At 47.9% G+C, this 12,290-nt stretch overlaps 1 protein-coding gene across 1 annotated transcript in view; it reads left to right on the forward strand.

The window, feature by feature from the left end:
• CRACR2A (calcium release activated channel regulator 2A) overlaps positions 1-12,290 on the forward strand; it is a 96,395-nt gene that overhangs the window by 34,253 nt on the left and 49,852 nt on the right. The window contains exon 7 of the mRNA XM_075553385.1: positions 93-280. Coding sequence (XP_075409500.1) covers positions 93-280 — 188 coding nt within the window. The remainder of the gene's footprint in view (positions 1-92; positions 281-12,290) is intronic.

Consider the following 12,290-nt stretch of genomic DNA (forward strand, 5'->3'; position numbering starts at 1 on the left):
GGAAAGGCAAGGCCAGGTCAGGTGGGTCAGCCTGGTTGGTGGCAATGGCTCACCACCCCCCTCTCTTCCCCGTCCCCCCTCCTCCCCTGCAGCTGGAGGGCCAGTGCACCTCTCTCCACAGTGACAAGCAGGAGACCAAAACTGAGAACACCAAGCTGAAGCTCACCAATCAGGAGCTGGCCCGGGAGCTGGAGCAGACCACCCGCGAGCTGCAGGCCACTCAGCGGCAGCTGGAGAGCCTCCAGCAGGATGCCTGCAGACTGCACCAGGAGAAGGAGATGTGAGTGGGGGCTTTCTGGGTGCATTCCTTCCGGGTCCTCCTGCGCCCCCCTCTGCAGTAGCCCACATCCCCGCTCATGGAGGGAGACCGTGCCTCCTGCCTAGGGAATGGGCACTCAGGCCCCACCGCTCTCCGAAACTTCTTCCAACCCTGTCCTATGATTTCACTCTTCTGGCTTAATAGAGCATGCCTGTCCTGAGCAGGACTCTATGCTGACAAGCAGGGCAAGGGATCCACATGAATGATACAGTGTCTGTCCTCGGAAAAGTGCTGCTGTCGCCGGGTCCGTCCAGTCGATTCTGACTCCGAATGACCCTGAGCACAGCAGAATGCCACTCCGCCCGGTCCCTCGCCAGCCTCACAACGGTTCTGTTTGAGCCCAGTGCTGCAGCCACGGTGTCAGTCCGTCACATTCAGGGGCTTCCTCTTAGCTTATTTTTTTTCGGCTGACCTACTGTACCTAGCCTGATGTCCTTCTCCAGGGACTGATCTTTCCTGACCACGTGTCCCAAGTAGTGTGAGAAGTTTGGCCATCCTTGCCTCTAAGGAGCATTCTGGTTGCCCTTCTTCCACGACAGAGCTGATTTGTTCTGCTGGTATCCACGGTGACTTCCCATGTAGATGATCAAGAAGGCATCAATCAGCTCACACACATCAAGTGGTCTCTGAGCAGAGGCTGGGTGGAGCAGCCCTGACCGCTGTAGACTAGTCACTTAGACTAGAGAGAAGCGGGGAAGGCTTCGAAGACCTGCGGTGGATTTGGCAGGTCTGTTACACGCCAGTGGAACCATCCCGTCATTCCGGCTCTCTACCTGCCCCTTTATTTGATAGGTCTTCCTCTGATTAGACTGGGGGCCCAGCCAGCAAAAGCCATGTCCCTCGGGGAAGGGTTTCCCAGTGTACTGCTCCCAGTCCCCGGCTGTTGGGTTCACCTTGCTAGATAGTGGCAAACCGGAGGCAAGGTCAAGGGGTGCCTCTCGACCTTAATCTAGGGGAGTCCCTGAGACCAGCCATTTCTCTTGCCTTGAGAATATTAGGTTTGGACCACCAGCATACTCTATTGTGGCCCTGCATCCACTAGGTACCACCGAATTCTGATGGTCGTAGAGGGGATAAAGTCATGGTTCATGTAGACTGTCAATCCTGTAGAATGGCTTCTTCTCTGAGTATCTGATTTCCTTCTTTCTCTTTTGTGCTAGATGAGCGGAGGCCAATAGTTGTGCCTTAGATGGCCATTTTCAAGGAGGTTTTTTTTTTTCTTTTCCATTTTATTTTGCTGTCGAGAATATACACGGCAAAACACACACCAACTCACCACGTCCTGCATCTTCAACTCAGGGACACCGATGGTGTTCTTTGAGTTGGGTGACCGTTCTCAGCCTCCTTTTCTGACTCTTTCCTCCCCATTCCCATGAGCTATCTAACCTTTCCAGGTGATCCCATAGACATAGGTCTTGAAAGAGCACAACGCTCAGGGCAGACGTTCTTGACTAACTAAGCTAAACTATGGTATGGTTTTAAGAAGAGGTCAAGGGGTACAATCCAGCTCTCATAAGGCTTTCAAGATGATCTCAGGACAGTCATTTCCAAGGTTCACCCAGCTTTGCTGGCTCCAGAACATCTGCGATCAGCAGTATTTCTCCTGTTCTGTCTGTCCCCTTTCACGCAGCATCGTGTTTTCAAGGTTGATCCAGGTTGTAGCATCTCCCAGGACTTTATATTTCTTTATAGTTGAGTCATACTCCATTGTGTGGGTATGCTGCGTTTCCCTTATCCGTGCACCTGCTGGTGGACTCCTGAGTTATTTCTCTCCTTTGAGGCAATGAACATGGGTATATCTGTTGCAGTCTCTGCTTTCAAGTCTCTGGGGCATGTGCCCCGGAGTGGAATTGCTGTATCACAAGATAATGATATGCTTAACTTTTTGAAAGACTGCCAAACAGTTTCCCACCATGTCTGTACCATTTTATATTCCCACAAGAAATATATGAGGATTTGATTTCCTCCACCTTCTCATTACCTCTTGTGTTTTACTTTTCTTCTTCTCCTCCTTTTAAAAATAATAGCTGCCCTAGTGGGTGAGAAGCAGCATATCTCATTGAGTTGTAGTTGGTGGTGCAGTGGTTATGCATCGGGCTGCTAACTACAAGTTCAGTGGTTCAAACCACTAGCTGCTTCAAGGGGGAAAGATGGGGTTTTTCACTCCCACAGGGGCTACAGCCTCAGAAACCCACAGGGGCAGCTCTACCCTGCCCCCAAAGGTCTTGATGAGTTGGCATCAACCTGGCATCAGTGAGCTTGGTTTTTGGAAGGGGCATAGTGGTTACACATTGGGCTGCCAGCCTCAGCGTCAGCAGTTCAAAATCACCAGCTTCTCTGCAGGAGAAAGACAAGGCTTTGTATTCCCATAAAGAGTTACATTTTTATACAGGGGAAGTTCAATGCGGTCCTATAGGGTTGCTATGTCACAATGGATGCGATGGCAGGGAGTTTGGTTCTGGATGATGTTGAGCATCTTGCCATGTGCTTATTGGTCTTTTATGTAGTTCATGGGAGAAATGTCTATTCAACTTCTTTGCCTTTTCCTGCCTTAAATTGTGTTGTGTGTCTTTAATTGTTGAGCTGTAGAAGTCCTTTATATCTTCTGGATGTGCAACTCTTACCCTATATTGGGCATCCAAATATTTTTCTCCTATTCCCTTGACAAAATATACAGAAGAGGAGGACTGGCCAGCATTCACTCATTTATTCACTTACTCATAGATTTTTCTTTCAAAGAGCTCAACTTTGTGCCAGCTATCAGGAAAAGTCTGCTATCAGGAAAGACAGTCTTACCCATGTGAAGCTTAGTGCGTTACATGACCCAACCAAACCTACTGCCCTCAAGTCGAGTCTGACCCAGAGGGAACCTGTAGGACAGAGCAGAACTGTCCCTGTAGGTTTCCAAGGCTGTAACTCTTTATGGGAACAGAAGGACCCATCTTTCTCCTGCAGAGCTGGTGGTAGCTTCGAACTGCTGGCCTTGTGGTTAGCAGCCCAATTTGTAACCACTGCACCACCAGGGTCCCTCCATGCTTTACATAGGAGTGTGTGCAAGTCCCTTTGCACAAGAGTGAAAGCCATTCACTCTGTTGACTTCTAACAGAGTCCAGGTCTCCAGGTCTAGAGGACTAAGTCACACTGCTCTGCCTGGCTGGCTCATGGGTAATGTCCTGCTTGCCTCGGGTGGAAGGAGGGAATGAGTTTGGATTTGAAATTTTACCCGATTAAAATTCACCCAGTTAAAAAAACAATTTAAAAAGGTATTAAAGTAGTTGATTGAAACTCAAAACAAACTAAGCCCTTCCATTCTCTCTAGTTTTTAATAAAAGAATCCATTTCTTTTTAATAAGTTGATGCATTTCAATACTGTAACATGATAACCCAAGGTCTATCAAGGGTAGCAAAAATGAAGTCTTTTTATAAAAACACTATGAATGACAGCATTCCTGCAGTCAATGTCATAAGAAATTACCTTCAGCTTGGTGTGGAGCAGACTAGGACAGAAAATAACAACCCTGCTGTTGGGTTTCTGAGACTGTAAACCACGAAGGGAGCAGAGGACGGATCTTTTCCTGTGCAGCGGCTGGTGGGCTCGAACTGCTGGTCTCTCAGTCAGCAGCCCAACTTGTAGGACCAGTGCACAAGGACAGTGTGTTTCACTGTCCACGAGCGAAATCACGTCCTCCTCATGGAGAGCAGGTCAACAAGACACAGGCGTTTAGCTCCACCAACAGAATTAAAGATCCCGACTCTTAGAGTCCAATCACTTGCGAAAGCAGCAAACATCTGAAGGCGCAGGCATTAGGGCAGTAAGGGGAAGGCAACACTCATTGCAGAAGCACCAACTCACAGCAGAGGATTAGAATCTCTCAGAAGTCTGATCTTAATTAACCAAGTCAGAGGCTTAATCCCTAGGGACGGGGAATTGAGACGGGGAAGGTGGGGCTGGGAGGAGGTAAGCAATATGACTCTGGGACCTTCCTGACTTGTTTCTGACAAGCTTGCAGTGTTTTAGGCAGCCAGAAAGCTGGCTGGAGCTCAAGACAATGCGTCCGGCCCAAGGAGCCAGGGCCCAAATTCTGCAGACTAGGATGGCGATGGCCAAGTTGTGGTCCCGGGAGGACCTCGCTGCAGTAATCCTGCTCCTTCGTTTTATCAGTGAAGGAAGGGAGGCTCAGCGAGGTGTCCTTACTGGCCCAAAGCCACACAGCTAGTGAGTGCCAGAACATAGGGGTGGACCTGGTCCCCGGCACGCATTTCTGTGCCCCGCCCCACCGTACACCCTCTCAGTATCCTGCTGCTAATGTTGCATCCGAGCCATGGGAGGGAAAGGGCAGAGTTCAGAGGTGAACAGATGTATGCACTTACCAGCTAGACGTATGAATGGGCAGAAATCAACTCTCCTCTTCGCCAATGTTGCTCCGGGAAGGAGAACTGGATTTTATAGTGAGATAAAGGAAGAACTATCGAGTAGAGAGAGAAAATAGAAAGGTGGAGGTCAGCCAACAGGCACCATCTCTTTATTTATTTATTTTTAAAGTTTCACTTGAATTTTGAATATTAGTTTAGGATAAGGTACAAAGGTTATATACTGAAAAGGGGATATGCCTTCCCCTATGGCCCCGGGTGGACCCCCACCAACATAAGGGCACCCCACCAACAGTCAGTTTCTTGCGGGTCCTTCCAGGGATACAGTCTATAGGAGGGGCTCCACAAAGTGTGTGGGACCAGAGAAAGAACTGGTGGTGTGCCTCCTGAAAGATGAAACCCGCCACCCCCACGGAGTCAACTCTGACTCACAGTGACCCTATAGGACTGCGCACAACTGTTCCCTGAGGTTTCTGGGACCACAAATCACAACAGAGCAGACAGCCTCAGCTCTCTCCCAGAGGCAGGAAGCAGAGTGGTTGACAGGTTGAATGGGCAACCCCCTCTTCTTGAGACTCACTCACCACCACTGAGTTGATTCTAACCCATAACAACCTGTTTATTTAGGTTTATTGTGCCAACCAGGACAATAGGAACATGTGGGATTAATCAGGTCTCAGTTTGGTTGGCGGGCAAAGAGATAAATAGCTCAGCATGGCCTGTACCCCCCTGTCTTGCTCTCTGGTGATGGGAGCATGCTGGAGTGTGCTGGAGCATGCATGCTGCTGCTTTGGCTAGTTCTCTGCCTCAACCTGTGAGCAACATTACCTGTGGGCTAACCCAACCCGTGTCACTAGAGCTTGATGCTCCTTCAAGACCGCTTTGCCATGCTGCTGGTGTATACATCACTTGAGCTTGGGGCTGGTGGTCCTGTTGCCTTGTATTGCTTGCGTACAATATCCCATCCAGGCCTGCTTCCCTAAGCTCCCGAGTTACTGACTGTTGCTGACCCACTCTGCTGCCTGCTGCCTGTGGGCAGATTCTGCTTGCCTTGCTCCAGGGAGGACTCTGTTATCTGCTTCCTTGCTCTTGGACCTAGCAGCCCATGTGAGTTGAAGGGCTTCTAGTATATTAACTGTTCGAGGGAAGTAAGTTGAATTGAACCCTTTGTACTGCTGTTTGGACTAATTAACTTTTATATCCCTTCTTGCTGTATAAACCTATATATATATATATTTAGTTTCTTTAGAGAATCATATATATATATATATATATATATATATATATATATATATATATATATATATATATATATATATATAGTTTCTTTAGAGAATTCTGCCTAACACAATTGGTACCAGGAGTGTGATGTCATTTTTCTTTGGAATGGGTATAAATATGGATCTCTTAGCCAGGTTGCTGTCTTCCAAATTCCTTAGTATAGACTAGTGAGTACTTACAGTGCCTCATCAGCTTAGTGTGAACTGAATTGAATTGAAACGTTTCAATCAGTATTCCAGCAATTCCTGGAGCCTTGTTTTGGCTAATGCTCTCTATGTACCTTAAATGTTCTCCTCCAGTCTGTGATGCCATTTAGATGACTAGGCCTACAGCCTCCTACTTCTAACTGGTTCTGAGCCTTGGGAAACCAATGGTACTCCTCTGATCACCTGCCAAGGTCTATATATTCTAACTGGGAGTCTCATGAAGCTACTATCTCTTTAGTGATCCTGCCAGTATCAGATCATACTTTTATATGCTCCTCCTTGTTTCAATATCCTGTTATTGATTTCTAATCTTTATAATGTGTTTATTAATACCCTAAAGCATAACACTGATGATGTCTTACTAGCTCAGTCTGGGCTGACTAGAGAAGCAAATTCATGGGCACTCATATGTGTATAAGAAAGAACTTTATATAAAGAGTAATTATATATTAAGAAAACATCCCAGTCCAGTCCAGATCAAGTTATCCATAAGTCTGATATTAGCCCATATGTCCGATACCAGTCTATAAATTCCTCTTCAGACTCATGCAACACATGCATTGATGCCAAATACAGTAAGATCATAGGCCAGTGAGTAGAAAGTCTTGTGGGTCCAATGGAAGCATCTCAGTGCCGGCATGGGTCTCCACATGCCTCCAGCTCCAGCGCTCTGGATCCATCAGCATGGCTTCATGTGTCTTGGCAGCAGGAATATGAAGCAGAGAGTAATTGGTTCTAGCCTTCAGTGAGCTACTTATCTCCTCTGTCCCTCCAAATGAGGTCATCAATCTCCACCCCTTCACTCAAGTTGGCAGGAGCTTACATAACTGCAAAATGACCCTTTAGGACAGAACAGAACTGTCCCCTTGGGTTTCCAAGGCTGTAGCTCTTTCTGGAAGTAAAAGGCCTTGTCTTTTCCTCATGGAGAGGCTGGAAGTTTTGAACCACTAACCTTGAGAGTAGCAGCCCACTGTGTAACTCCCTATGCCACCAGGGTTCCTTTTGTTGGGACTAAACACCACAAAAACATACACAATTCAAGTTTCTGCATGACGTTGACATTGGTGACATTCTTCAAGATATGCATCCATTCTCACCCTCCTTTACGGAGTTGTCCTCCTTCAGGGACCTGAACTCACTGCTCCCTGTGGCAGTTGTGTAATTGATTGTCAATTTGAGAGGATTAAGGGTGAAGGGGTGGATTCTAGTCTGTCAATCAGGTGATAGACAATGAGGCCTTTGTGTGGGTATGGGTTTCTCCTGAGGATTCTGGGAATTCCTGTATTCTTCCTAGGAGGTGGGAGACACTCTCTCTGCTCACTCCTTAGGAGACATAGCAGCTGACAAGACACAGGGAACTATGCTAGTGACCTGAGCTAGAGAAGCCATATGGAGATCCCTGCCAGCGCTGAGATGCTTATACCACTGGATACACAAGACATTGCACCCACTGGCCTGTGATCTTCCTGCATTTGGCATCATTGCATGTGTTCCTTGAGTCTGAAGAGGACTTTACAGATTGGTATTGGACACGGGGGCTAATATCAAACTTATGGACTTGATCTAGACTGGGTTGGGAGGTTTTCTCAATATTTGACTGCTCTTGTCTATAAAGCTCTTTCCTACACACATGAGTGTCTATGGATTTGTTTCTCTAGTCTGCCCAGGCTAACACAGTCCCAAAGACTCTTATCTAATTAGTCAAGTTCTTAACAGCTTGATCCCAACTAGATAGTTCTTAAAGGACAAAATGCTCAACGTCAACTTTTTTTTTTAACTCCCACAAAACAACCACCTCCCTGCCACTGCATTAATTTCTGACTTACATCGCAACTCTCTAAGACGGGGTACAGAACTTCCCCTGTGGGTTTCCAGTGCTGTCAACTATTCGTGGGAGTGGTTCTCCTGCAGTCAGCAGCCCAACAAGTCACGCACTGTTGCCAGGGCATACGTTACTGTAACTGATGGTTTGGTTCTAGGATGGTTTAAGGGGATATTTCTGGTGGGAGGTTTAAAAATTATCTGAGAGCAGCAGTTCTGGGCCAGGGTGGGGGTGGGGTCATCCAGCCTCCATTTAGCCAAACACCTTGGAGTCCCTGAGGATGTGAACCTTTCTGCAGTTTCTCTCACATGATCCATATTCTTCGATGGGATATTTGAGCAAAACGGGGATAGGGATGTATGTCTCTCTGACATCCGGTGCTGGCAAAAGGGGATACCCACTTGCAGCAGCATAGAACAAGCCCGTGCCTCACACCGTACACAAAGATGACTCGAGATGGACCGAAGTCGCAAATGTAAACACTTAGACCTATAAAGATCTTCCGTGAAAAAATAGGGACAAACCCAGGGTCCCTAATACGTGGTAGAAATATCAAACATGACTGAAAACACACAAACAGCAAAAGACAAATTCCATGTCTGGGACCACTTAAAACTTAGATATGTAGGAGCATCAAAAGATTTCCCTAGAAGAGAACCCACAGTGGGGGATGGGAGGTTGGTAATGACATAGATGTTCAAGGGACTGACATCTATAAGCCAAAGCCAAACTCACTGCCATGGGGTCAGTGCAGACTCATAGAGACTCTACAGGACAAGGCCGAACTGTCCCTTGGGTTTTCATAGCGGTACCTCTTTCCAGGAGTACAATGCCTCATCTTTCTCTTGCAGAGAGATTGGTGGTTTTGAACCGCTGACCCTGCAGTTAGCAACCCAATGTGTACCCATGGCACCCCCAGGGCCCCTCACTGATATCTAAAATGTGTAAAACATGTTGACACCTCCACACGAAAAAAGACAATCCAATTTAAAACTGAGCAGAGGACGTGAACAGCCACGTCACCAAGAAGGCAGCCAGCAAACAGATGAACGCGTGTTCACAGTCATTAGCCATTTGGGAGCTGTCAGTCAAAGCAGCACTGCACTATCCCCTCACCCCAGCATTAACAGCTCAGTTCAGTTCAAAATAGCAGACACCCACGTGCTGCTGAGGGTGCAGAGGGACTAGGACCCTCCTACACTGGGGGTGTGGAGGGGGGTGGGCAGGGACAGTGCAGTCACGGTGGAAAGTGACCAGATGTGTCCTCAAAGAGTTGAGACCATAGAAACCTTAGAACCCAGGGACTCCTCTGCTTCATGTGTGTCCTGGGCAAATAAGAGCCGCATCAGGAATAGGTACACTCATGTTCACGGCAACACTCTTCACAATAGCAAAAAGGCGGGACAGCCTAAATGCCCGTCGCTGGAAGAATGGGTAAACAAGCATTGGTCCGTACACACAATGGAATCCTACTGAGCGAAAACTGCACAGCATCCGTGCAGACCCATGAATCTGCAAAGCAGGTCTTCTCACGGATGAATGCGGAGGACGTCCTGCGGCGTGAAAGTAGTCCGTCAGTCACAAAAGGACAAATGTGTATGAGGTCCCTAGCATGAGATGTCACAGACAGGTTTTCACACTAAAAGGAGCCTTCTTGAATGGTTACTGGCATGAGGGAGTGGGGGGGAGGGGGCAGGGAGAGGTCAGGTCGCCGACTAGAGGACCACTCTAGTGTTCACGTGCTGGAAGGGGAAGGTAAGAGATAATAAGAACAAACTCCACTCTCGCTGCCATCGAGGGGATTCTGGTTTATAGCAACCCCGGAGGACAGGGTAGAACTGCCCTTGTGAGTTTCCAAGACTGTAACTGTTGATAGGAGGAGAAAGTCTCATCTTTCTCCCTTGAAGTGGCTGGTGGTTTTGAACTGACGATCTTTCGGTTAGCTGCTCAGAAGCCAGTAATAACCCTCCACAACGTGTATGGGACTTTATAGTACCTTCATCCATCCTCTGGAGAGCTCTGGTGGCATAGTGGGTTGTGCACTGGGCTGTTAATAACAAGGTCAGCAGTTGGAAAGACCCTGTGCAGGCTGAGCTGGTGGGACGGGGAGAGTGGGCGCATGCGCGCAGATGCGGGTGTCAGTTGGATAGAGAACGTGTGGCTCTGTGTCTTTGCCTTTGCTGTGGATATATTTGCGAGTGTGATGGAGCACACCAAGGACAGAGTGATGAAAAGTGAACGCGAAATAAGCGCGCCCGTAAAAGAAATGTGTTTTGCAAATATTTTCTCTCGGTTTGTAGCTTGTCTTTTCGTTGTCTTCGCTGTGGTTTTTGGTTTGTTTGTTTTGCTAAGTCATTTTTTTCCAGGAGTGCTTTTCTTTTGGACAACATAAAAAATGCTTATCACCGCATATACTTGTAGAAACTTTTATCCAAAGAGATATATATTTATCCAACTATGCCTGTGTTGGGCTGTGCCCTCAAGTCGGGGGTTAGCAACCCCAGCTGCTCTGCAGGAGAAAGGCCAGGCTTTCGGTTCCCACAAAGAGTTGCAGCCTCGGGAACCAACAGGCAGCTCTACCCCTCCCTCTAGGGCCACTATGGGTCCGCCTCGGCTCCATGGCAGTGTTTGGGTTGGGTTCTGCATCAGCATGTCACACGTGTGTGTATGTGCCCATATACAGAGCCCTGGTGGCACAATGACTGAAGCACACTTGGCTGCTGACTGAAAGGTCATCCTGCTGCGGCGCTGGGGAAGAAAGACCTGTCCCTGGTTTCCATGAAGATGGCTGTGTTAGTCTGGGTAGACCAGAGAAACAAATCCAGAGACACTGATATGTGTGTACGAGAGAACTTTATAGCAGAGAGCAATTGTACATTAAGAAAACACCCCATCCTGGTCCAGGTTAAGTCCATAAATCCCATATTAGCCCATATGTCTCTTACCAGTCTATAAATTTTTCAGATGCATGCAGGACATGCAAAGACACTGAATGCAGGAAGAAAGATCACAGTCAGTGGGTGGGAAGTCTTGTGGATCCAGTGGTGGTAGAAGCATCTCAGCACTGGCAGGGTCTCCATGTGGCTCCTCCAGCTCCAGGGCTCTAGAGTAGCTCCATGTGTCTTGTCATCAGCAATACGAAGCAGAGAATGTGTGTGTCCCACCTCCAGGGAGCCATTGATCTCCATAGCGCCTCCAAATGAGGTCATCAAATAGTGACCTGATTGACAGGTTAGACTCCACCCCTTCACTTTTCATAGCTCAAGTTGGCACCAGATTCTGTAACCACCACAATGACTGTCAAGTTAACCGTATGGGGCAGTGGTGCTCTGTCACATGGAGCCTCCGAGTTGGAATTGATGCATCAGCATACAGCAACAACGTATTTGTGTGAGTGTGAGTGCTGGTCTAGCTCCAGTAGCTGCCTTGGTGTTGGTGCTGATTGATAGGGTCCAGGCAGACCGGATCACTTTCTTATGTAGGAATTGGTGACTCAGTCAACACCCTGTGAGAACCTGGACGTTTGGTCACCAATGAACAGTTTCCTGTGTCAGGAGAGACGCTGTCTGCCCCTCAAGAGAAGCCTGCCCAAGGTTGAGTCAGATGAACCCTAAAGCTGGGGACAGGAGCCCCTCAGTGTCAGAGCCAGGTGGCCCCACTTATGGAGTACCAATCAGAGCAGAGCTGTCAGTAGGGCTTTGGGAGCTTGGTTTGGATAATGGGAAATACATTGTTTTCCCTCAAGTTGAAATTAAATATAATTGGTAATAAAATGTTAGGAGTTTGCAGCTCTGCAGGAGCCAGGGAAGTTTTGTTGCTTCATTAGGATTGTCGGAGGTGAACTGAGAATTTGATTTAGTCCGCGATGGTTGCAAATGGATTTTATAATTATTTGGTATGGGGAAGAGAAAACCACACAGATGCCTCTGAAGGAAGCAGGTTATTACCAGGATGGTGGAGGAGTCCTACAGACCCGGTGTGCTGGCACGGGGGGTTTACCAGCTCTGTAAAGTCACTGAGGAGGTGGCACAGGGGTGACTCTCCTGGGCCAGCTTGGTGGGCATGCTACCCCAGCAGCCCACAGTAAGTGGGGTTGCCGTTGGCTGGGAGATGCTCCCCGTGTGGTGCAAACCGGGCTGTGGCTGGACATGTGGGACTTTGGCAGTCAGGGACAATTTGATTTTTCTCTAAATCACGATGAAGAATACAGGGGGAGGATCGTGACAGAATTAGGAAATTAAGTCTGCTTAATTAAGTAAGTTTTCCAAGGTCACCACACTCCTGCTTGGTC

Source organism: Tenrec ecaudatus, chromosome 6 (assembly GCF_050624435.1).
Source record: "Tenrec ecaudatus isolate mTenEca1 chromosome 6, mTenEca1.hap1, whole genome shotgun sequence".
NCBI classification, from domain to species: Eukaryota; Metazoa; Chordata; class Mammalia; order Afrosoricida; family Tenrecidae; genus Tenrec; species Tenrec ecaudatus.